Below are 27,625 nucleotides of genomic sequence, written 5' to 3'. Positions count from 1 at the left end.
CCTGAAGAAGGCGGCACAGTGATGCCGAAACGTCTGTGTTTTACCCAATAAATTATTAGGAGTTTACATACACCTTAGCCAAATACATTTAAACTCAGTTTTTCACAATTCCTGACATTTAATCCTAGTAAATATTCCCTGTCTTAGGTCAGTCAGGATCACCACCTTATTTTAAGAATGTGAAATGTCAGAATAATAGTAGAGAGAATGATTTATTTCAGCTTTTATTTCTTTCATCACATTCCCAGTGAGTCAGAAGTTTACATACACTCGGTTAGTATTTGGTAGCATTGCCTTTAAATTGTTTATCTTGGGTAAAACATTTTGGTTAGCCTTTCACAAGCTTCCCACAATAAGTTGGGTGAATTTCTGCCCATTCCTCCTGACAGAGCTGGTGTAACTGAGTCAGGTTTGCAGGCCTCTTTGCTCGCACACGCTTTTTCAGTTCTGCTGACAAATTTTCTATAGGATTGAGGTCAGGGCTTTGTGATGGCCACTCCAATACCTTGACTTTGTTGTCCGTAAGCCATTTTGCCACAACTTTGGTAGTATGCTTGGGGTCATTGTCCATTTGGAAGACCCATTTGCGACCAAGCTTTAACTTCCTGACTGATGTCTTGAGATGTTGCTTCAATATATCCCCATACTTTTTCTTCGTCATGATGCCATCTATTTTGTGAAGTGCACCAGTCCCTCCTGCAGCAAAACACCCCCACAACATGATGCTGCCACCCTCGTGCTTCACGTTTGGGATGGTGTTCTTCGGCTTGCAAGCCTTCCCCTTTTTCCTCCTTACATAAATGATGGTCATTATGCCCAAACAGTTCTATTTTTGTTTCATCAGACCAGTAGACATTTCTCCAAAAAGTACAATCTTTGTCCCCATGTGCAGTTGCAAACCGTAGTCTGTCTTTTTTATGGAGGTTTTGGAGCAGTGGCTTCTTCCTTGCTGAGCGGCCTTTCAGGTTATGTCGATATAGAACTCGTTTTACTGTGGATATAGATACTTTTGTACCTGTTTCCTCCAGCATCTTCACAAGGTCCTTTGCTGTTGTTCTGGGATTGATTTGCACTTTTCACACCAAAGTACGTTCATCTCTAGGAGACAGAACACGGTATGACGGCCGCGTGGTCCCATGGTGTTTATAATTGCGTACTATTCTTTGTACAGATGAACGTGGTACCTTCAGGCGTTTGGAAATTGCTCCCAAGGATGAACTAGACTTGTGGTCTACAATTTTTCTGAGGTCTTGGCCGATTTCTTTTGAAGTATGAGTATGAAGGTAGGCCTTGAAATACATCCACAGGTACACCTCCAATTGACTCAAAGTATGTTAATTAGCCTATCAGAAGCTTCTAAAGTCATGACATCATTTTCTGGATTTTTCAAAGCTGTTTAAAGGTACAGTCAACTTCGTGTAACTTCTGACCCACTAGAATTGTGATACAGTGAATTATACGTGAAATAATCTGTCTGTAAACAATTGTTAGAAAAATGACTTGTGTCATGCACAAAGTAGATGTCCTAACTGACTTGCCAAAACTATAGTTTGTTAACAAGACATTTGTGGAGTGGTTGAAAAATTAGTTTTAATGACTCCAACCTAAGTGTATGTAAACTGTATACAATAAACCGTATACAGTACCAGTCAATAGTTTGGACATACCTACTCATTAAAGGGTTTTTCTTTATTTTCTACTTTGTATAATAAAAGTTATGACATAAAAACTATGAAATAACACATATGGAATAATTTAGTAACAAAAAAAGTGTTGAACAAATCAAAATATATTTTATATTTTAAATTCTTCAAAGGAGCCACCCTTTGCCTTGATGACAGCTATGCACAATCTTGGCATTCTCTCAACCTGGAATGCTTTTCCAACAGTTTTGAAGAAGTTCCCACATATGCTGAGCACTTTTTGGCTGCTTTTCCTTCCCTCTGCAGTCCAACTCATCCCAAACCATCTCAATTGGTCGGGTGATTGTGGTCGGGTGATTGTGGAGGCCAGGTCATCTGATGCAGCACTCCATCACTCTCCTTCCTGGTCAAATTGCCCTTACACAGCCTGGAGGTCTGTTGGGTCATTGTCCTGTTGAATAACAAATGATAGTCCCACTAAACACAAACCAGATGGGATGGTGTATCGCTGCAGAATGCTGTGGTAGCCATGCTGGTTAAGTGTGAATTCTTGAATTCTAAATAAATCACAGACAGCGTCACCAGCAAAGCACCCCCACACCATCACACCTCCTCCTTCATGCTTCTCGGTGGGAACCACACATGCAGAGATCATCCATTCACCTACTCTGCGTCTCACAAAGACACGGCGGTTTGAACCAAAAATCTCAAATGTGCTCATCAGACCAAAAGACAGATTTCCACCGGTCTAATGTCAATTGCTTGTGTTTCTTGGTCCAAGCAGGTCTCTTCTTCTTATTGGTTTCCTTTAGTAGTGGTTTCTTTGCAGCAATTTCACTATGAAAGCCTGATTCATGCAGTCTCCTCTGAACAGTTGATGTTGAGATATGTCTGTTAGAGGTAACTCTGGGTCTTCCATTCCTGTGGCGGTCCTCATGAGAGCCAGTTTCATCATAGTGCTTGAAGAAACTGAAGATCTCGTACAATGCTGTGTATTACTCCCTTCACAGAACAGAGCAAATTGGCTCTAACCAGAATAGAAAGAGGAGTGGGAGGCCCCGGTGCACAACTGAGCAAGAGGACATTAAGTGTCTAGTTTGAGAAACAAACGCCTCACAAGTCCCCAACTGGCAGCTTCATTAAATTGTACCCGAAAAAACACCAGTCTCAACGTCAACAGTGAAGAGGCAACTCTGGCCAGCACACAAAATCTTACATTTTTTATTTGCCAGTCTGAGGTATGGCTTTTTCTTTGCAACTGCCTAGAAGGCCAGCATCCCGGAGTCGCCTCTTCACTGTTGACGTTGAGACCCCAAACTTTTGAACGGTAGTGTATATGCATTGTGTACACAGATGGTAGCTGCTCTGGTGCTGGCCTACCGCTCCCCTCAGTCCCCAGTGGTAGGAATAAACCATGTTTCCCATGGCAGCTCCAGAGAGAGGGGGAGCTGGGCCTACACATGTCCCACCCTGGCTGCATATAGATCAGCCGTAATCCATTACCAGCTCCCTGGAATCCAGCAAGGGGGGGACCAGGGGGAGAGCCGGTAGGGAGGGGAAAAGAATGAAAGGGGGGTGGCGGAGGGCTTTTTTTCCCTCCTGAGCTGGGTTCTGCACTATGAGCCCAGCCCCTTTTACATAGTATATCCTCTTGAATTCCCCCATAAAACCTGCAGAGGTGTGTGTACATGTTTGCGTGTGAGTGAGACCTGGCTGGCATCAAAGCAGAGCCCTCTTTCTTTCTCTGCGTCACCCTGTCAGTGAGTTGAGTACTGGACATCATTTTATCACATCACTTTTAACTGCTGATCCAGGGCCCCGTGTTATTGAGTAGCTTATAATATTTTATGTTAGAATATCTGAATGGAAGTTAGTATTGAAATATTTGTGTTTTCATTTTTGTGCGAAAATACTATTATAGGCTGATTTTAACACTGAAAAGGCTTTTTCTAAATTAAATTAATATACAAGGATTACATACAAGGATATACCATGCCATTATTAATTTAATAAAACAACAAAACTTTTCAATGTAGTTTTTATGACATGCCCGGTGCTACTCATTTATGTCATTCACGGTGCTCCCCATTCACATGTGTAGCTTGTTGTTTAATTTGGCCAATCAAAGCGGCAAAGAGCCTCAATGTGTAACAAGTGTAGTGAAAGTTCACTGATGCAATGCAAGTTTGAGTAAAATTATTGAATTAAAAGTTGGCAAATGAGAAGGAAGTAGGCTACAACGAGCAACCAACAAGTAGATTGTTGTTTTATCTGAATGGCGTTGGGGAGAAAGTGCAGTATGTGGCCTCAATTAGCCTTGTTAGCTGGTAAGCTTAGCTAGCTTCTCTAGGCTATTCCAGTCAAGGCAGGCACTGTTATATGGGATGATAAATAGCATGGAGGCTGCAACAAGTTAGTTAGTCTTGGCTGTAGCCAAGTTGGCTTGGTGTCTCTCTCCCTCCATCTGCTCGCTGCACACACAGCAATAGAGTTCCAGCCTCTTTCCCTCGCGCAGCAGTGCTCAGGTTGTATTTCAAATATCCGGATAACCAACAAAAAATCATTATACTATTCAAATAGTGAAATTATACCTAATGTTAGGGTAGGGTGGGGTTAACTGATCCTAGCTCAGTCATTAGGGGCAGAGGGTAACTGACGCATTGGCCAACTCCGAGGGGACAATCATAGGAACCGAGAGAGTGAGAGAAGGGGGGGGGATCCAGAGAAAGCAGTGTGAAAGCAGATGGGCATTTCCATGTAAAAGGACCCATGAACACCAACATGCAAAGTTTATAGGAGCATGTCAAATTGGGTGTCAAATTTGTTATTAAGGCATATATACATTTTCAAGGCTTTGATTTGTGGTGAAACTAATGGAAAAGGGGTCTTAGACAACATATACCAGAAAAAGTCTGAAGAATACATCAACCCAGGTATTAGGAATACATCAACCCACATTAAATAAATACTATAGTATTCACTGCAGTGTTTTTGCACACTTTACTGTAGTATTCACAGTAGTGTTTTTGCGGACTAAAGTCAGCAAAAAACTACAGTGAATACTGTAGTATTTACTGTAATAAAGTGTATTATTTACAGGTAACTATAGTATAAATACTGTAGTAAAATAACTAGTGTATAATATAGTAACTAATATTAATGGTATTAATACTTGTGGTATTTACCGTAGTGTTTTTGCGGGCTGTAGTATATGGTAGTATTTACTGTAGTGTTTTGGCAGAAATTACCGTAGTATTTACTATGGTGTTTGGGTTTTATTCTCTTTGACTTAGTAGTGGAGGTTTGAGTAAATCTACTGGGGAAATACTGGAGAAATACTACAAGAGCAAATTTTCCATAACCTGTGGGTAAGTAGAACTGGGGTCTGAACAGATAGTTCAGAGTAGTTCAGAGCGTTTGCTCTTTTCAATAACCTGTAGGGAACACAATATATGGTTTATACTTGGCATGGAGGTTTCTCTTGGCATGGAGGTTTCTCACTTATTATTGGCACAACTTGGGACATGGGCGAGGGAGATGGGCAAATGAAATACTGTAGTATGTGCTATAGTTAAAAAATGGTAGTGTTTTTGCGGACTGTAGTGTTTTTGTGGATATTATAGTAGTATTTACTACAGTGTTTTTTTGTGGATAATACTGTCTACAGTATACTACAACATTATATAGTAAGTACTACACATGATCGAGGGATACTACAGTGTGTGTATAGTATTCGACAGTGTGCTACAGTTAAATAATTCTATAGTAAGTACTGTAGTATTCTATAGTAAACTGTAGTATTTTTTTATGTGGGAAAACACAATCATGTTGAAGTAAAGACCTCTGCCAAATAATATCAACACTTATATTTAGCGCTTAACCATCTTGGAAAAATCTGAGAAATGTAGATTTTTTTCGTGTAGTTACCCTTTAATTCAGTGTTTCTGTAGTGCATTTGTGATGGAGTTTTCAAAACAAATGGCCACTGGATTGATGCAAATAATCATGATTCTGCATAGGCTTCTTTGTAGTTACCAGGCCTGGAATTTTGGGATTTTAGGGGCAAGCCATTTGGTCTTCAAGAGGTGCCCAATCTGCCATTGCACCAAGGCCATTAACCAAAATATGCAATTCAATTGATAAGAAAGCTGAAAAACACTAGGTGTTCTGTTAAGAGAAACATAAGTGTATGTAAATATACATAAATAATTTTCCTACATGTCAAAGTGTAGGTGATAGATGATGCGTATTGGCTACAGCCTCTCATGTCCACACCGATGCTTGATTCTGTCGACTTACTCGAGGCACCGCAACATCACCCACCTTGGAATCTGAGTGGAGGCAGTCAGCATTTTTTTATTATTTAACCATAAATTGAATTATTTGTTTAAAACCTGGATTTGTTTTGTCATTATTTGTTTCAAAGTATAGTCAAAATCCGACCAAAGCCTATATGTTGAGGGAATTATTTTATAAACACTTCCTTATGTCATTGAAATCATAATGTTCTATTGGGTTTCAAACCAGCTTTCTATCATTGTCCAGTAGCCAAAGGCACAATAGTCATATTAGCAACCCATGCTAGTTGTTGCATCTTTAGATCTCCCCTCTTTCTATATTTCTAATAGATATGTTCATCTCTGTCACATTAAACCACTTGCATGTGTGGTACACTTTTGAGATCGGTGTTTTCCCTCTAATTGCATTTTGGAACATTCACACGTATAGCCTATTGTCGTGTGTGCATTGCTTAGCGTATAATGCAAGAAATAGCATAATATTTTATCAACATTCTAAGCTAAACATTCTTATCTGTTGCATCAGCTTCATTGCTTTTTAAAGTTTTTTGATGTAAGCTTGTTTGCATGAATTTGGGATCTATCGTCCCACAACTGTCCCAGAGTATGTTTTGTAATATTTATTTTTTCGCACAGAACAACAAACTGACCAATAGAATAGCTAAACTTTTCTACTTTGGGGGGTAGTAGATTGACATAAGCTAGTGATTTTGGTGTTTGTTAGACTACTCGTTTTGTTGGCTGAGAAAAAGTAATTGTGGACATTTCTTACATTTATAAATGTTTTATTTAACATTTTATTTAACTAGGCAAATCAGTTAAGAACAAATTATTATTTACAGCCTACCCCGGCGACGCTGGTTCAATTGTGCGCCACCCTATGGGACTCCTTATCATGGCCGGTTGTGATACAGCCTGGAATCAAACCAGGGTCTGTAGTGTTTGTATTTATTATGGAACCCCCCCCACCCCCCCATTAGCTGTTGCCAAAGCAGCAGCTACTCTTCCGGGGGTCCAGCAAAATGAAGGCAGTTTATACAAATGTATAACATTACAATACATTCACAGATTTCACAACACACTGTGTGCCCTCAGGCCCCTACTCCACCACTACCACATATCTACAGTACTAAATCCATGTGTATGTATAGTGCGTATGTTATCGTGTGCGTGTGCGTGTGTCTGTATGCATGTGTCAAAATATATTTTATATTTGAGATTCTTCAAAGTAGCCACCCTTTGCCTTGACAGCTTTGCACAGTCATGGCATTCTCTCAACCAGCTTAATGAGGTAGGCACCTGGAATGCTTTTCAATTAACATGTGTGCATTGTTTAAAGTTCATTTGTGGAATTTTTGTCCTTCTTAATGCGTTTGAGTCAATCAGTTGTGTTGTGACAAGGTAGGGGTGGTATACAGACCAAGTTCATATTATAGCAAGAACAGCTCAAATAAGCAAAGAGAAACGACAGTCCATCATTACTTTAAGACATGGAGGTCAGTCAATTCGGAAAATTTCAAGAACTTTGAAAGTTTCTTCAAGTGCATTTGCAAAAACCACTAAGCGCTATGATGAAACTGGCTCTCATGAGGACCGCCACAGGAAAGGAATACCCAGAGTTACCTCTGCTGAAGAGGATAAGTTCATTAGAATTACCAGCCTCAGACATTGCAGCCAATATAAATACTTCATAGAGTTCAGGTAACAGACAAATATCAACATCAACTGTTCATAGGAGACTGAATCAGGCCTTCATAGTCGAATTGCTGCAAAGAAACCACTACTAAAGGACACCAATAAGAAGAAGAGACTTGCTTGAGACAAGAACCACGAGCAATGGACATTAGACCGGTTGCTTGGGACAAGAACCACGAGCAATGGACATTAGACCGGTGGAAATCTGTCCTTTGGTCAGATGAGTCCAAATATTAGATTTTTGGTTCCAACCGCTGTGTCTTTATATTTGTATTTATTATGGATCCCCATTAGTCCAGAAAAATTAAGGCAGTTTATATAATTGGATGCAGTCTATCACAGTGCCATCCGTTTTGTCACCAAAGCCCCATATACTACCCACCACTGCGACCTGTACACTCTCGTTGGCTGGCCCTCGCTTCATACTCGTCGCCAAACCCACTGGCTCCAGGTCATCTACAAGACCCTGCTAGGTAAAGTCCCCCCTTATCTCAGCTCGCTGGTCACCATAGCAGCACCTACCTGTAGCACGCGCTCCAGCAGGTATATCTCTCTGGTCACCCCCAAAACCAATTCTTCCTTTGGCCGCCTCTCCTTCCAGTTCTCTGCTGCCAATGACTGGAACGAACTACAAAAATCTCTGAAACTGGAAACACTTATCTCCCTCACTAGCTTTAAGCACCAGCTGTCAGAGCAGCTCATAGATTACTGCACCTGTACATAGCCCATCTATAATTTAGCCCAAACAACTACCTCTTTACCTACTGTATTTATTTATTTATTTTGCTCCTTTGCACTCCATTATTTCTATCTCTACTTTACACTTTCTTCCACTGCAAACCAACCATTCCAGTGTTTTTTTTACTTGCTATATTGTATTTACTTCGCCACCATGGCCTTTTTTATATATATATATTTTTTTAAATATTTTTATTTATTTATATATATATTTTATATATTTTGTTTGCCTTCACCTCCCTTATCTCACCTCACTTGCTCACATTGTATATAGACTTATTTTTCACTGTATTATTGACTGTATGTTTGTTTTACTCCATGTGTAACTATGTGTTGTTGTATGTGTCGAACTGCTTTGCTTTATCTTGGCCAGGTCGCAATTGTAAATGAGAACGTGTTCTCAATTTGCCTACCTGGTTAAATAAAGGTGAAATAAATAAAATAAATAAATAACTTTAAAACGTTACAATACATTCACAGATTTCACAACACACTGTGTGCCCTCAGGCCCCTACTCCACAACTACCACATATCTACATTACTAAATCCATGTGTGTGTGTGTGTGTGTATGTGTATGTGTGTGTGTGTGTGTGTGTGTGTGTGTGTGTGTGTGTGTGTGTGTGCCAATGTTTGTGTTGCTTCACAGTCCCCGCTGTTCCATAAGGTGTTTTTTAAATCTAATTTTACTGCTTGCATCAGTTAATTGATGTGGAATAGAGTTCCATGTAGTACTGTGTGCCTCCCATAGTCTGTTCTGTACTTGTAGACTGTGAAGAGACCTCTTGTGGCATGTCTTGTGGGGTATGCATGGGTGCCTGAGCTGTGTGCCAGTAGTTGAGACACCAATAAGAAGAAGTAGTTTAACATGTCAATACCTCTCAGAAATAAAAGTAGTGATGAAGTCAATCTCTTCTCCACTTTCAGCCAGGAGAGATTGACATGCATATTATTAATATTAGCTCTCTGTGTACATCCAAGGGCCAGCCGTGCTGCCTTGTTCTGAGTCAATTGCAATTTTCCTAAGTCCTTTTTTGTGGCACCTGACCATGGGACTGAGCAGTAATCAAGGTGCGACAAAACTAGGGCCAGTAGGACCTGCCTTGTTGATAGGATTCTTAAGAAGGCAGAGAATCACTTTATTATAGACAGACTTCTCCCCATCTTAGCTACTACTGCATCAATATGTTTTGACCATGACAGTTTACAATCTAGGGTTACAAGAAGCAGTTTAGTCATCTCAATTTGCTAAATTTACACATTATTTATTACAAGATTCAGTTGAGGTTTAGGGTTTAGTGAGTGTTTTGTTCCATATATAATGCTTTTAGTTTTAGAAATATTTAGGGCAAACTTATTCCTTGCCACTCACTCTGAAACTAAGTGCAGCTCTTTGTTGAGTGTTGCAGTCATTTCAGTCGATGTAGTAGCTGACGTGTATAGTGTTGAGTCATCTGCATACATAGAAACTCTGGCTTTACTCAAAGTCAGTGGCGTGTCGTTAGTAGAAATTGAAAAAGCAAAGGGCCTAAACAGCTACCCGGGAGAATTATTATATTCGATAGGCTTCCATTAAAGAACACCCTCTGTGTTCTGTTAGACAAGTAACTCTTTATCCACATTTTAGCCATAACACTTAAGTTTTTTCCAGCAGCAGACTATGATCAATAATGTCAAAAGCTGCACTGAAGTCTAACAAGACAGCCCCCACAATCATTTTATCATCAATTTATCTTAGCCAATCATCAGTAATTTGTGTAAGTGCTGTGCTTGTTGAGTGTCCTTCCCTCTAAGCGTGCTGAAACTCTGTTGTCAATTTGTTTACTGTGAAATAGCATTGTATCTGGTCAAACACAATTTTTTCCAGAAGTTTACTAAGGGTTGGTAACAGGCTGATTGGTCGGCTATTTGAGCCAGTAAAGGGGGCTTTACTATTCTTGGGTAGCGGAATGACTTTAGCTTTCCTTCAGACCTGAGGGCACACGCTCTCTAGTAGGCTTAAATTGAAGATATGGCAAATAGGAGTGACAAAACGCTCAGTAATTTTCCATCCAGGTTGTCAGACCCCGTTGGCTTGTCATTGTTGATAGATAATTTTTCACCACTTCCACACTGACTTTGCGGAATTCAAAAGTACAATTCTTGTCTTTCATAATTTGGTCTGATATACTTGGATGTGTAGTGTCAGCGTTTGTTGTTGGCATGTCAACCCTAAGTTTTCTTATCATGCCAATGAAAAAATCATTAAAGTAGTTTGCAATATCAGTGGGCTTTGTGATGAATTAGCCATCTGATTCAATAAATGAAGGAGCCGAGTTTGCTTGTGTTCCCAAAATGTCATTTAAGGTGCCCCAAAGCTTTTTACTGTCATTCTTTATATAATTTATATTTGTTTCATAGTGTAGTTTATTTTTATTTTTATTTAGTTAAGTCACATGATTTCTTAATTTTCGGTACGTTTGCCAATCTGTTGGGCTGCCATACTTAATTGCCATACCCTTTGCCTCATCCCTCTCAACCATATAATTTTTCAATTCCTCATGAATCTAATGGTATTTAACCTTTTTTACAGTCATTTTACAGACGTTTTTACAGTTCTTATTAGTAACTGGAATAAGTAGTTCCATAAATGCGTCAAGTGCAGCGTCTGGTTACTCCTCATTACACACCACAGACCAGCAAATATTCTTTACATCATCAACATATGAATCACTACAAAACTTCTTGTATGACCTCTTATACACTATATTAGGCCCAGCCTTTTGAACTTTGGTTTTCCTAGATATGGCTATTATACTGTGATCACTACATCCTATGGATTTGGATACTACTTTAAAGCAAATATCTGCAGCGTTAGTAAAAATGTGATCATTACATGATTTCATTCCTGTGCTGTTTGTAACTACCCTGGTCCAGGTTGCAGGCACTGGTTATAGTGCCTGCAACACTACAGGTGAGACCTTTAGAATCTCACCTGTAGTGATGCCTCTAGCACTGAGATGCAGTGCCTTAGACCACTGCGCCACTCAGGAGCCCCAAATCTTTGAAGTGCGCCTCGGAATTCAATAAGGTAATAGAATAGGTAAACTTTTCTACTTTGGGGGGTAGTAGAATGATATAAGCTAGTTGCATCTACAATGTCGGCGTTGCATTTACAATGTTTCTGTCTTCACTTGTACTTCGGCATTGTGAGGCCTGTGAGAAGGACCCGATCACGTGACTGGCATTGGTTATTAAGAATTGATATGTTTGTGAGAGTCTCACCTTTACATGGAGGGGTCATATTAGTGTGTAGTCCAAACTGTTCGGACGCTACAGACAGAAGTTGGCAGATCGGTTGTACCGACTTCAGACGAGTCCCAAGACGCGTCTAGTCGTAGAGCAAAACGGAGACCACTACCGTGTTTGTGAGCGTCTCATCTTTCCATAGAGGGGTTGTTCATAATAGTTTGTAGGCAAAACCGTTCGGACGCTACAGACGATTTTGTGAGAAGACCGATTTTCGGGATGTCTCATTGTCTGACAAACACTGCTCTAGCTCTGTCACTTTTCACTGCAGATGCGGAAGGGCGACATAGGTTTATGCGGTGGCTTGAGACACATCCAATGCAAAAAAACTAAACAGATACAATATCTCTAGCTTAAACTAGCAGCTTTTGTGGGGATTTTTTATTATTATGCTAATTAGATTTCCGCTGGCGGCAGGTAGCCTAGTAGTTAGAGCGTTGGGCCAGGCTAACAAGGTAAGAATCTGTCGTTCTGCCCCTGAACAAGGCAGTTAACCCACTGTCATTGTAAATAATATTTTTTTCTTAACTGACTTGCCCAGTTAAATAAAGGTAACATTTAAAATTGTAAAAATTTTGTAACTTTCTAGTTTTTCCCTCTGAGGGCAACAGGAAAGAAAGCACGTGATGATGTAGCTTTTTCAATTTGTTTTATTCGGTGGGTAATGAGCACATAACATAGCAGTAGTGTTAGTTGACTTGAAGGAATCTCTCACTCCTCACATTCTCTCCAGCAACATAAAACAGTCTGAGGAGAAAAGTCAAGGGGTGCAATACTGTCGACCAACCACAAGATGTCACTAAACACACATGAATGTAAATCCAGGTCAACATGAATTCAAACATAATTTCAATAGCTAGCTATGTAGCTATGAAATCCCCCTTGTTACACTGGGTCAAAAGACAGGAGCCCTGTAACAAATAAGTGGAGTAGAGAAATGTGATTCATGTAGCTAGGTAGCAACCGATGTTGGCTGTGGAAATAAGGGCTCCTTTCTGCTGGTAGTGGCTTGCCTTTGAGTTTGCCTACTCCTAGCTGTCTACGACAAAGTTGCCCGATGAATGTTAGCCAAGGTGTTAGCTAGCTAGTTAACTAGTTATCTAGCTAGCTGGCTGGGATTGTTAATTACTAGCTAGCTAGCTGGGGTTGTTAACTACTAGCTTACTAGCCAGCCATCTAGCTAGCTAGCTTCATCAACAAATGGAACTCCCAGACAAACACTAGTTAACTAGCTAGCAACAACCCTAAACTCCTGCTAGCTATAAATACATTTTATTTATAGCTAGCATTCATCCCTGCTGGTTAGCTGATAATAGCTAACGTTAACTAAATCAGTAGCTAGCCAAACGTTAGCTGGCTAGTTAGCTAGCTCTCTACATTCAGATGGAGTGCAAAACATGTAAATGTACAACAAACATGAGATGTTCAGACATTAGACTTACTGTATACATTGTTATCTTACCTTATCAAACCATGCTGCCTGTTAATTATCTATAGGCTGTTTTAACTTTATTTTTAAAGATTTTTATTTTCATAGAACAGCTTGAAATGATGTGCGTTCTGGCTCATTAATTCACATAGAAGTAGCCCATATCACTGTGGCGGACAATTTACGTTTGAGGCATGCTATGCTAATGTACGCCGTGGATTAGCTAGATGACCAGGAAAATATTCGATGAGAGCCCAAGCACTCCCCCAGTGTTTCCCAAGGTCAAGTATGGACACATTTGCCCATCTCCAGTCAGAACAGAACAGATTACTAATAATTACTTTGTACGTGTGTGCGTTCCTATCAAAGTAAGTGCTTTATTACCTTATCATAATACAGTTTCTGTATATCGTGTAATGTAATTTCTACTGTAGCACACTGTATTTATGGAGCCTAATGTATTTTGTGTGGATGCCTTTACAACCACAGACACGCAAGGTACTAATTTCATAACCTTTGTGCTGTTATGCATAATTGTTCTTATGTAGCTACATTCTTCTATTAGTTCTGTAAAACAATGCTAATGGTGTTAGCTTGTGTTATGTCTTTTGAAGCTGCCCTGGCCTTGTCATTGCATTAGCCTGTGTATTCATTTGGTCTGTTTAGCATACTTCCGCCCCCTTGTGGAGCTCTTCAGTTATCATTCATAAGTGTCATATTGTCAATGCAACGTATTATTTGTATATATTTTATATATATATATATTATGTTGTATATATTTTATGTTACTTTCTTATACTATTGTTTTATTGCTTTATTGTTTTATTGCTATATACTGATTGTATTTTAATTACTAATAATTCCTCTTAATTCTGTACTTTCAGAAACAGTATTTAACATCATAACTGAAACTGGACTGTCTTGTTGAAGATTGAAGCCAGGTTTTGTATGCTAGCAACATACTGTTTGGAGAGGGATTGGGGAGGATGAGGGAGTGGGGAGGAGGATGAGGCAGTGGGGAGGTGGGTGATATATTGTCAATATAATTGCATATTGGAGCTGTATTTGATTTGTATGTGACCTGTATGTCCAATTGCAAAAAACCTAGTTCAGTAATCATCTCACTTGTTAGCTGGCGGTGAACTATGTGGCCATTGAGGGTAGCAGTGTTGATCAGATGGACAAATATTGTCTTATACCACTTGGTGGTTTTCTGAGCACATACAGTTGAAGTCAGAAGTTTACATCATAGCCAAATTACATTTCAACTCAGTTTTTTTTCACAATTCCTGACATTTAATCCAGTTAGGATCACCACTTTATTTTAAGAATGTGAAACGTCAGAATAATAGTAGAGAGATTTATTTATTTCAGCTTTTATTTCTTTCATCACATTCCTAGTGGGTCAGAAGTTTACATACACTCAATTAGTATTTGGTAGCATTGCCTTTAAATTGTTTAACTTGGGTCAAACGTTTCGAGTAGCCTTCCACAAGCTTCACACAATAAGTTGGGTGAATTTTTGCCCATTCCTCCTGACAGTGCTGGTGTAACTGAGTCAGGTTTGTAGGCCTCCTTGCTCGCACACGCCTTTTCAGTTCTGCCCACAAGTTCGGCCACTCCAATACCTTCACTTTGTTGCCGTTAAGCCATTTTGCCAACTTTGGAAGTATGCTTGGGGTCATGTCCATTTGAAAGACCCATTTGCTACCAAGCTTTATCTTCCTGACTGATGTCTTGAGATGTTGCTTCAATATATCCACATAATTTTCCTCCCTCATGATGCCATCTATTTTGTGAAGTGCACCAGTCCCTCCTGCAGCAAAGCACAACATGATGCTGCCACCCCCGTGCTTCCCGGTTGGGATGGTGTTCTTCAGCTTGCAAGCCTCCCCCTTTTTCCTCCATACATAATGATGGTCATTATGGCCAAACAGTTCTATTTTTGTTTCATCAGACCAGAGGAAATTTCTCCAAAAAGTACGATCTTTGTCCCCATGTGCAGTTGCAAACTTTTTTATGGAGGTTTTGGAGCAGTGGCTTCTTCCTTGCTGAGCGGCCTTTCAGGTTATGTCGATATAGGATTCGTTTTACTGTGGATATAGATACTTTTGTACCTGTTTCCTCAGCGTCTTCACAAGGTCTTTTGCTGTTTTTCTGAGATTGATTTGCTCTTTTCACACCAAAATACGTTCATCTCTAGGAGACTAGGAGACAGAACACGTCTCCTTCCTGAGCGGAATGACGGCTGCGTGGTCCCATGGTGTTTATACTTGCGTACTATAGTTTGTACAGATGAACGTGGTACCTTCAGGGTTTGGAAATTTCTCCCAAGGATGAACCAGACTTGTGGAGGTCTTCCATTTTTTTCTGAGGTCTTGGCTGATTTCTTTTGATTTTCCCATGATGTCAAGCAAATAGGCACAGAGTTTGAAGGTAGGCCTTGAAATACATCCACAGGTACACCTCCAATTGACTCAAATGATGTCAATTAGCCTATTAGAAGCTTCTAAAGCAATGACATAATTTTCTGGAATTTTCCAAGCTGTTTAAAGGCACAGTCAACTTAGTGTAAGTAAACTTCTGACCCACTGGAATTGTGGTACAGTGAATTATAAGTGAATAAATCTGTCTGTAAACCCTCTTCACCCCAACACCCACACACGCTGGTCCCCTGTTGAGACCCATCTTCCCAAGCACCTCTGTGCAGTCAGACCGTTTGATTATTCTGTACCGCCAGGGCCACAATAATATGCCCCCTCTCTGATTGTCAGAGTGTGACTCCCTCCCCATGGGTTACTGCAGCCAGTGTTACCAGCACTGCCACTACCTGGGTGGGGTACTCCACCGGAATTCCTACCGGCTAGGTACGAGGTCATCAAGGTTCTCATTAGCAGCTTTGAGAAAATCCTTGTATATTATGCTCACCCATCCAGGGGCTTTGGCTTTTGGACCAACCTTGCCATGCAGGCTCAGACTTTTGAGGGGGCGGTGCTGCTTTGTGGGTCCTGACCACGTTCACCTTTCTGTCATGGCTGCGTAGGCTACTTGCAGTAGACCTATAAAATGGATAAGGACTTCTCCTTAATAGGTAGGTCGCTCAGGTCGGTATCTAGGATATGGGGTTGGCACCGTTCCATCATGATAGGACAAAAATAAACTATATATTTGTATTTTAATTTGAAAATGTATGTACCATATCTGTGCAAATATAAAGACTCAGTCTGTCACAACTCCTGCTCGCAGACACACATGGGCTCTGGCATTTGCAACCATTTTCCTTACCTACTCACTTAACTCATCACACTTTTCCAGTCATACAAAATACACAGGTACCCCATCTTACTACACACCCTTACTCCCCTCACATATACAAGGAACTGGAACACAAAAGTATCCGAAGCCCGAAGTACATACCCACATACTGTGTCTTTTGTGTCCTCTGCTTGTTGTGTTTTTATTTCTACCTTGTTGATTCCTGCCTAATTTTGGGCTTTGGGATCTTTTGTGTTGCAGTTCCTTGTATTTGGGGATTTATTATTTCATGAATTGTCCTATCTTTTATCTATTTATAAATACTATACATAAAACATAGAATACAAATTATTTTACAACATTCCCTAACTTGAATAATATAGTGTATTTATAGTTTCTTTATTAATTGTTGTATTTTATTATTTCTGTAATTTGTTTTGTTTTTGTTGCCATTAATAGTATTAAATGTTCCATTTTATTTAGAATAGCAATGGAGTGGTTTTGGTCTCAAAACAGTTGGTTATCAATGCATAGCTTGTCAATAACGAGAGCTACACGTCTCCCTTTCAGTCTATTGTCTTTGAATAATGGATACAGTACCTTGCGTCGCTCTGCGATTTCCTTTGGGAACCGATCGTTTATGCCTATTTTATGCTTTTAACCATTATTTCATCTTTAAAGGATTCTAATTTGTCAATGATTGGGCGCTCGTATCGCTGTCCGAAACGATGTACTGTACGTGTTTGAGTTTAATGGTGAGTCTTTTGCCCAGGCTTTTATCTATTATTTTATCTTTAAAGGATGCACATTTGGCAATGATTGGGCACTCGTATCGCTGTCCTCTCTGTCCAAAACGATGCATTCGAGTTTAATTTGGTCGACAGTGTCGCCTGGGATCTGTAGTGCTTTAACCATGAATTCTTTCACCACACTCTTTGGATCTTCATCCTCTTTAATTCCGGAAAGCACCAGATTTTTTTCGCATTGATCTAGTCTGTATATCAAGTAGGTATTCTCTTAACAACTTGTTCTCTCTTAAGTTCATTTTTTTTTTTTTTTTTTTTTTTCCCGTTCTTTTCCCAGGTAAGTTGACTGAGAACACGTTCTCATTTGCAGCAACGACCTGGGGAATAGTTACAGGGGAGAGGAGGGGGATGAATGAGCCAATTGTAAACTGGGGATTATTAGGTGACCGTGATGGTTGAGGGCCAGATTGGGAATTAACGTCTGTGTTGATTACATTGACTGTACCCCTTCAGCTTTACAGTTTATTTTTCCTGTGTCGCGGCTTTCTCATCACTCATTTCAAGGCTTGCCTTCATCTTATCTTTAAGGTCGAACTCAAGCATGCCTAATTTATAATTTATTGATTTTAGCAGTTCGGTTTCCACGCTTACTGTACAGGGTCGAGAAAATAGGTAATCCGTGTCAGTCGAAAAGTCTTAGTTTCCTTTTAGAGTTCGGTTCTTCATTCTTTCTGTGTTTATTCTCTGCCATGTTTTTTTTACTGCATTGGTAGTGGTTATCTATAAAATGATCTAGCCTTACAAGTTGTTTTGAGTTATTATCCAGTTTGAATGTTGTTTCCCACGAGTGACCAGATCAGCGTAAATGTGCTATTATTTGGTCATGTTTTGGGGACATAAATGTCTACCCTTTTTCACGAGGCATTCTGCACTGCCATTTTGTTGTTAGTGTACATGGATTTTATAATGTAGTATGTTTTTATGATGTACGCCTTAATGGCATCCGAAATTATATCAGGTGTCGGCTTTTTTTCTGTCCTCTGTCTACATTTGTAATGGTAAAGGTTTTTATTTTTTCATTTACGTATTTAATACATTTTGGGTCCAGAAGATGCACTCTGTTCATTCTCCAAATTCTGTTGCTAAGTGTATTTTCTATTGGTGTAATAAAGTAATCTAATCACAGCCGTTTGAGTAGACGCTGCAGGGACCACTGTAGAATGATCACAGCCATGTTCTTGTACGCGTCAAACGGTTAAATCAGAACATGCGTAGAAGCACCTTTAGCCTTCTCTGGCCTTTTCTGGTTAACCTGAACCCTGTTCCGCTAGCGGAACCCCTCTCCAACAGCCAATGAAATTGCAGGGCGCCAAATTGAATCAACAGAAATCTCATAATTCAATTTTCTAAAACATACAAGTATTAGGCACCATTTTAAAGATAAAATTCTCGTTAATCCAACCACAGTGTCCGATTTCAAAAAATATTTTAGGCGAAAGCAGAACATATCATTATGTTAGGTCAGCAACTAGTCACAGAAAGCATATAGTGATTTTCCAAGCAAAGAGAGTAGACACAAAAAGCAGAAATATTGATAAAATGAATCACTAACCTTTGATATTCTTCATCAGATGACACTCCCGGGACAACATGTTACACAATACATGTATGTTTTGTTCGGTCAGTTCATATTTATATCCAAAAACCTCAGTTTACATTTGGCTTTGCCTCCAAAACATCCCGTGAATTTGCACAGAGCCACATCAAATCTCAGAAATACTCATAATAAACATTAATAAAAGATACAAGTGTTATTCACAGATTTAAAGATATACTTCTCCTTAATGCAAGCGCTGTGTCAGATTTCAAAAAAACTTTACAGAAAAAGCAAACCATGCAATAATCTGAGTACGGCGCTCAGAGACATAAACAACCCAAGAAGATATCCGCCATGTTGGACATAAGTCAGAAATAGCATTATAAATATTCACTTACCTTTGATGATCTTCGTCAGAATGCACTCGCAGGAATCCCAGTTCCACAATAAATGTTTGATTTGTTCCATGAAGTCCATCATTTATGTCCAAATTCCTCCTTTTGTTAGGGCGTTTAGTAAACAAATCGAAACTCACGAGGCGCGGGTAAGTCCAGCGGAAATGTCGGACGAAAATTCCAAAAAGTTATATTACTGGTCGTAGAAACATATCAAACGATGTATAGAATCAATCTTTAGGATTTTTTTATCATAAATGTTCAATAATGTCCCAACCGAAGAATTCCTTTGTCTGTAGAAAAGCCATGGAACGAGAGCTACTTCTCACATGAACGAGCGTCAAGAGTTTGTGGCACTCTGCTAGACCACTAACTCAACGAGCCCTTATGAGCCCGTCCTTTACAGTAGAAGCCTCAAACAGGTTTCTAAAGACGGTTGACATCTAGTGGAAGCCTTAGGAAGTGCAAAATGACCCCATAGACACTGTGTATTCGATAGGCCAAGCTTTGAAAAACTACAAACCTCAGATTTCCCACTTCCTGGTTGGATTTTTCTCCAAATCTACTAATAATATGCATATATTAGCAACTGGGACTGAGTAGCAGGCAGTTTACTCTGTGCACGCTTTTCATCCAAACGTGAAAATGCTGCCCCCTATCCATAAGGATTTACGTCTCTGAGAGCTTTCCACACCTGGATTGTGCAACATTTACCCGATATTCTTTAAAACATTCTTCCAGCTCTGTCAAATTGGTTGTTGATCATTGCTTAACAATCATTTTCAGGTCTTGCCATTTTCAAGTAGATTTAAGTCGAAACTGTAACTTGACCACTCAGGGACATTCACTGTATTCTTGGTAAGTAACTCCAGTGTAGATTTGGCCTTGTCTTTAAGGTTATTGTCCTGCTGAAAGGTGAATTCATCTCCCAGTGTCTGGTGGAAAGCAAACTCAACCAGGTTTTCCTCTAGGATTTTGCCTGTGCTTAGCTTCATTCCTTCTATTTTTTATCATGAAAAAATCCCCAGTCCTTAAGCATACCCATAACATGATGCAGCCACCACTATGAAAATATGGAGAGTGGTACTCAGTAATGTGTTGTATTAGATTTGCCCTAAACATAACATTTTGTTTTCAAGATAAAAAGTTAATTCATTTGCCACATTTTTTTCAGTATTTAGTGCCTTGTTGCAAACAGGGTGCGTTTTGGAATTGTTTTATTCTGTACAGGCTTCCTTCTTTTCACTCTGTCATTTAGGCTATTATTGTTGAGTAACTACAATGTTGTTGATCCATCCTCAGTTTTCTCTTATTACCTCCATTAACTTCTCTAGGGTACGTGAGACGGTAGCGTCCCACCTCTTCAACAGCCAGTGAAACTGCAGGGCGCCAAATTCAAATACAGTAATACTCATTATAAAAATTCAGAAAACAAAACATATTTTACATAAGTTTAAAGATTAACTTCTTGTGAACCACGGTGTCAGATTTAAAAAATGCTTTACGGCGAAAGCATACCTTACGATTATTTGAGAACATAGCCCAGCAGACAAATCATTACAAACAGTAACCAGCCAAGTAGAAGAGTTACACAAGTCAGAAATAGAGATAAAATTAATCCCTTACCTTTGATGATCTTCATATGGTTGCACTCAGCAGACATTAATTTACTCAATAAATGTTCCTTTTGTCCGATAAAGTCTCTTTATATCCAAAAAACTGTTTTGTTCGTGCGTTTTCTTCAGTAATCCACAGGCTCAAACGCAGTCAAAACAGGCAGACAAAAAATAAAAATTGTATCCGTAAAGTTCATAGAAAAATGTCAAACGATGTTTATATTCAATCCTCAGGTTGTTTTTAGCCTAAATAATCGATAATATTTCAACCGGACAATAACGTCGTCAATATAAAAGGTAAACAAGAAAGGCACTCTCTCGGACTCGCGCATGAAAAAGCTCTGTGACACTTTAGGGTCCACTCATTCAGACTGCTCTTACGTCCTCATTTTTCAGAATACAAGCCTGAAACAATTTCTAAAGACTGTTGACATCTAGTGGAAGGCATAGGAACTGCAATTTGAGGCCTAAGTCAACGGGTACTGTAATGGCATTGAATAGAAAACTACAAAACCAAAATAAAACTACTTCCTGAATGGATTTTTTCTCAGGTTTTCGCCTGCCAAATCAGTGATGTTATACTCACAGACACTATTTTAACAGTTTTGGAAACTTTAGAGTGTTTTCTATCCAGATCTACCAGTTATATGCATATCATATCTTCTGGGCCCGAGTAGCAGGCAGTTTAATTTGGGCATGCTTTTCATCCAAAATTCCGAAATGCTGCCCCCTACCCTAGAGAAGTTAAACTCTGTAACTATTTTAAAGTCACCATTCCTCTCCGGCAACTGAGTTATGAAGGACGCCTGTATCTTTGTAGCGACTGGGTCTATTTCTACACCATCCAAAGTGTAATTGATAACTTTACCATGCTCAAACGGATATTCCATTTGTGCTTTTTTTGTTCTGTTTTTTTTTGGCATTGGAAAACCTCCCTGGTCTTAGGCCTATTTTTGATAACACTAACATCTCTCTCTCTCTCTCTCTCTCTCTCTCTCTCTCTCTCTCTCTCTCTCTCTCTCTCTCTCTCTCTCTCTCTCTCTCTCTCTCTCTCTCTCTCTCTCTCTCTCTCTCTCTCTCTCTCTCTCTCTCTCTCTCTCTCTCTCTCTCTCTCTCTCTCTCTCTCTCTCTCTCTCTCTCTCTCTCTCTCGCTCTCTCTCTCTCTCTCTCTCGCTCTCTCTCTCTCTCTCTCTCGCTCTCTCTCTCTCTCTCTCTCTCTCGCGCTCTCTCGCTCTCGCTCTCTCTCTCTCTCTCTCTCGCTCTCTCTCTCTCTCTCTCTCAGGTGTTGCCTGTGTAGGAAGAGAGAGAAAAGGAAGGTGGAAATGGAACTGCCAAATCATGCCAAACAAATACTACTGCAACTCAACCAGCAGAGGGCTAAGGGCTTCCTGTGTGACGTCATCATCGTGGTGGAGAACGCTCTGTTCCGAGCCCACAAGAACATCCTAGCAGCCAGCAGTATCTACTTCAAGTCCCTGGTTCTCCACGACAACCTCATCAACCTGGACACAGAAATGGTGAATCCCTCTGTTTTCCGACAAGTCCTGGACTTCATCTACACGGGGAAGCTCCTGTCCTCATTGGACCAGAGTAGTGAGCAGAACTACAGTGCCCTCTTGACCGCAGCCAGCTACCTCCAGCTCCATGACCTCGCCGCGATGTGCAGGAAGAAGCTCAAGCGAAGCGGCGGCAAGCCTCTGCCGGGTAAACTCTCCACCTCGAGTCCGCTCAGCCGTCTGCGCCTCAACCACGAGCGCCTCTCGTCCTCCACCCTCACCGCCTCCCACAACCACTACATCCTCGCCCCCTCCGACGCAGACCAGCCACAGCCCGATGACGGCCTCCGGGACAAGCTCTCGGATGATGAGATGTTCATCGGGAGCACCGCCGGGAAGAATGGGACCTGCGGGAGTGGTAGTAATGGAAACCTCAGTAACGGTTTGAGCGGCAGGGAGACAGATCTCGGGCTGGACCTGTCCAAGAAGAGCCCTCCATCGGCGTGTACCACAACAGACGCACTCAGCCCTCACAGCAACTCCCAGGGTTCCCCTCAATCTGCCTCAGTATCCACAACCAACAGTGCCTCACTGGATGATTCCACCATCACTCTGCCCGGTTTGGACACCACCGGCCCAGAGCCCATGGAGCTCATACCCACCCCCAAAGCCCCTGAAGACAGTCAGGCCCATCCAGACGCTCCCCCACCTCGCAAGAGCTCCCGCCAGGTAGCCCGCAAGAAGGAGTGGCCCAAGAGAGAGGCTTCTGGTCTGAAGGCTGAGGATCGTGACCCGCCCCTGGTCAATGGTGTGATTGTGGGACCTAAAGAGGGCCGCTCATCCAGTGGCATAGGTGGGGACAGCAGGTGCAGCTTTCCCTCAGACCAGTCCTTCCAGTGTAAAGAGGAGGAGGAAGGAGGGGAGAATGGGCAGGAGCACAGTGACCAGAGCGGGCATAGTGATGGAGAGAGTGGAGGAGGAGGGCACCACAGCGCCAACTATGTGTACCGGCAGGAAGGGTTTGAGCCAGCGTTTGGGGACAACTTGTATGTGTGCATCCCCTGTGGGAAGGGCTTTCCCAGCTCGGAGCAGCTCAACGCCCATGTGGAGACGCACACAGAGGACGAGCTCTACATCAAAGAGGAGGGAGGGGCCTTTGTGAAAGAGGAAGAGGCTGAGGACCTCTCGGCCCCCGTGGCTCCCACCACATTCGGCATCTCCGAGCCACGGCCCTTCAAATGTACCGTATGCAGTAAGAGCTACAAAGACCCGGCGACCCTGAGACAGCACGAGAAGAGCCACTGGCTGACCCGACCCTTCCCATGTAACATCTGCGGGAAGATGTTCACCCAGAGAGGCACTATGACGCGCCACATGCGGAGCCACCTGGGCCTGAAACCGTTTGCATGCGATGAGTGTGGCATGCGCTTCACACGCCAGTACCGGCTGACGGAGCACATGCGCGTCCACTCGGGAGAGAAGCCGTACGAATGCCAGTTGTGCGGTGGAAAGTTCACCCAGCAACGCAACCTCATCAGCCACCTGAGAATGCACACCTCACCCTCCTAAAACACAACATCAAGCCAAAGAATGCTTTTTCATTTTTCCCCCACCTCACAACCAAACAAATGGACATGTACACTCATGCAGAAACACAGGTACACACTCTCTCTCTCTCTCACACACACACATAAACATAGATGTCTATACACAACCACCTGGCTTAGTGTGTGTAGTGGTTGTCCAGAGTCAGCATGTGGCAGGATGGTCATGGAAAACAACCCCAGCATGTCCACCACCTCTGGAAGTCTAGATGGGCAGTGTACCTCCCCTTCCCCCCTCTCTCTGAAGTCACCTATGGTGGGTGTGAGGGCATGGACCGGTGGTTGTTTCTCTTAGATCTTGTAAATGTGAATGGGGTACTGCTGTAACCTCAGGCCCACCTCATGCCTCTCAGTCCTAATACACCCTCAACACCTTTACTTGGGAGTATTTAGGCCTTTGACTTTTTCAAACTGATCCCTTCTGGGGGTATTCAGGGTTCCCTCTATACTCCAACCTCATTAGTCAAACAACTACGCCATTCCTCCTTTTAATTTAGACAGGTCTAATATTATTCACTCTGTCAATGATGTACACTACAGGCAATAATTTCAAAGAATGTGTTTTTGTTGTAACCAAACAGCAGCTACTGTATATGTCCAATGCTAATGTGAGTGAACCTGGAGATAGTAGGGATGTCTGCATTAGGGTGGATGGATGTTGTTGGTCATATCCATGCTTTACCTAAAAGTTTTATGTCTGAGTTTCCAGATGAGGGGCTCAATTTAATTTACTCCAGACACACACTCACCTTAAAGTCTCCACTCTACAGCTGGTCTCTGAGTAAGAGAAAGAGGGGAGGTGGGGTTAGTCATTTTGCCCACGAAAGCTCATCCTGGGATACAAAAAAACTAAATGGAGGTACTTGTTTTACTCAAAGAACCTGTAATGTTTCTGTGAATGTTTAAACTGGAAGGTCTTCGGATGTTTCTTCTTGGGGAAGGGGGATATGGGGTGAGGGTGGGGCAGTTAGTTGAACAGGGAAGAGACGGGAGGGAGGGGGGTCGGTGTAGGCTGAACTTCTCGTTTGGTGGGTACATTTATTTTTTGTCAGTATAGCTTTCCTCCCCTTACAAAAAAGAAAAGCTTATTTCGATAGGCTTGTGAACTCGCTACCTCTGATTACTCTTACGAACTCTACGTTGATTAGTTGAAAGTTGCTAAATGTAATTAATTGTATAAAGTGTGTAGATAGTAACTTTTCCCCTAATGCTTTAACCTGCTTTAACCTGCCCATCTCTCAACACAGGTTTTTCATGCTTTTTAGATTTTTATATGTTAACATTATTTTAACTGTCTTTTTTTCTTCTTGTCATAAAGATAGCTTTCCGGGTGCTCTTCTCAATGAATAGGCCCCCACCTCACAATGTACTGTATTTTCTTGCAAATAGTGGTTAGTGAGTTTAGATGCACAGTGTTCCAAAGATCTAATGAATGTTAAGGCGGACGGAGCTGACTAACACATTTTGCTAGACAAGTTCATAACCAAAGTAAAAAAAAAAAAAAAGATGTACTTAAGATATATAGCATACTTAATTATTTCACTTTTGATTTGTCTTTTTCCTGTATGAAAAAACAATTTAAGAATTGTATTCTAGGTCCAGACAATTGAAACCCACAGTTGTGTTGGACTATTGACCAATGACTCTTGAGACTCTTGAGTTTCTGTATGGTTTGCAAGGAAAGCTTGTGCTGATTGGTGGGCTGGTGTTAACATAAACTTTACATGTAAAGTAACTGTAGAGTTTACAATGTTCCCTGAACTTTATTTTTATTTGTAACAAGGGTCCTTCTCATCACTTTATATTCCCCGACCTAAAAGCAGGACTTGATTACATTTCATGTGTTCTGTTCAGACCAAAAAAAAGAAGAAAAAATGATAGAAATTATAATAATGACATTTTTTATGTGAAGTTCTAAGTTTGCTTGTTAGTTTATTGAGCCAGACTTGGGAAAGCTTGTATTGGAAAGGGAGAGGCAAGGATGCACTGGACAGCTCAATTCTTCTCTCAATTGTATTCACTCATACCGCATGGTTATGAAAATGTACATTTTAGTAATTTAGCAGTGCTCTTATCCAGAGTGAATTACAGTAGTGAGTGCATACATTTTTGTACTTTTTTTTGTACTCCCAGTTGCCTCCCATATGGGCCATTCTTATAGAATATTTATTTATTAGCATAGTACTACAAATTACAAACACTACTACAAGAGGGATGCATGTCCCTCTACTGTAATCATTCTCCACTGAAACCCAAGCTGTCTGTCTTAGCTTGTCCGGTGTGTCCCGACTCTTATGGTAAACTATGGGGGGAGAGAAACCTTCATTGCAAGTTTTTGGTATAGGCATTCCTCTATTATTTTGGTTTTACCTATCTTTTTTATTTCTATTCCTCCTTCATCCTCATGGTTGGTCTGTGGAATGTTTTGTCATCATATAGGGATGCAGCTGCAGTCATACAAGCATCGTTATCGTTTCAAGGTAACTGCGTCTTGGACTCTGAGATGTTACTTTATAAAAAAAAATGTTTTGCTGTTCTCGCCGAGGTAAAAACAGTTACTGCTGAGTGGTTGCATGGTACGTGTGTATTTTTACCTCACCCACCCTCCAACCTGAAATCCATCATGTAATTAATTGTTTTCCTGTGACCTCTTCTTACTTATTCGGGAGTCCACGATGCATTGCCTTCAGACGCTATTGTTCTTGTCAGCACTTAAGCAGTACAGCGTAATGTCTGTGACGCTCAAAAGGTCTTTTTGTACAGCAAGATCTCTAGCCATCTCTCCAAAGTCTTTGCAGCTGCAGCCGAACTAGCGTTTATTAGTTTGGCAAGAACGAAAAAAATATTAACTAAAACTGCGATACTACTACTACTACTACTACTACTACTACTACTACTACTCAAATACTTCAGGGATTGTTCTGCATCTATGAATGTAGGACTCTCAGCTACATTTGTAAGACATAGTATTGTATCAATTTCTCTGTATTTTACTCATGAGAAAACCAAAACACTAGTTTCATATTTAAAAGATAAAAAAAATGGGGGGTACTTTTTCAACTAACACAAAGAGCCTTAACAAAAGGCGGGGCAGCTCAATACAAAAGTCGACTTTTTAGTTAGTATCATAATATGTTCCGAAATAGTCGCAAAGTTGTACAAAGAACTAAGACCTAAAAAAAAAGCTCATACCCAAATCCACAAACTATTTTTTAAACCAAAGCACATTTGAATGATTATGGAACAGTGTGTGGCAAAAAAAATGATACATATGTATTTATCTCATTGTTTACATAAACTTTTACAGTTTTACAGACCTCAGTTGAGGCTCGGCCAGTCAGAGGTGTGGTTGTATGTGTTTTTTGCTTTTTCCACAGAGGTTTTGCTGCCAAAACAAAAGCTTCAGCTTCAGCGTCAGCGTCAACCCTGCGGCAGACTACTTCATATTTAAATTGGGGAGGGGGTTGCAGTTTTAGGGGTGCATCGCCCCCCCTCTGCCAGCTGGCTTTGGGGTGACCTTGTCCCCCTGCCCTATGAACCGTCTTCAGAAGATGGGACTGGGGGGATGGGACGGGACAGGACGGGGGTTAGGGTGCTGGATGGGGGGGGGGGGGGGTGTTGCTGTTGCACGAAGGGCTGGGATGACGTTAGAACTCTCTTAGGCTGCGTTTACACAGGGAGCACAATTCAGTTTTTTTTGCACAATTATTGGCAAAAGAGCTGATCTGATTGGTCAAAAGACAAATTTAGTGGGAAAATTATTAGAATTGGGGTGCCTGTATAAATGCAGCCTTACTGTACCTCGGGACTTTAAAAACATAATTGAA

General features: G+C 41.0%; 1 protein-coding gene across 2 annotated transcripts in view; it reads left to right on the top strand.

Moving 5' to 3' along the window:
• The window catches only part of LOC139576352 (hypermethylated in cancer 2 protein-like), a 57,900-nt gene extending 32,586 nt beyond the window's left edge, over positions 1–25,314 (top strand). For both annotated transcript variants that reach the window (XM_071402368.1, XM_071402367.1), the window contains exon 2: positions 21,981–25,314. In XM_071402368.1, the coding sequence (XP_071258469.1) occupies positions 22,021–23,763 (1,743 nt within the window). In that variant the 5' untranslated portion in view covers positions 21,981–22,020 and the 3' untranslated portion in view covers positions 23,764–25,314. The remainder of the gene's footprint in view (positions 1–21,980) is intronic.
• Positions 25,315–27,625: the final 2,311 nt, after the last annotated feature.

This window comes from Salvelinus alpinus, chromosome 5 (genome assembly GCF_045679555.1).
Source record: "Salvelinus alpinus chromosome 5, SLU_Salpinus.1, whole genome shotgun sequence".
Classification (NCBI taxonomy): Eukaryota; Metazoa; Chordata; class Actinopteri; order Salmoniformes; family Salmonidae; genus Salvelinus; species Salvelinus alpinus.
The sequence above is the reverse complement of the archived record's forward strand: the minus strand, read 5'-3'. Positions and strand labels throughout refer to the sequence as shown.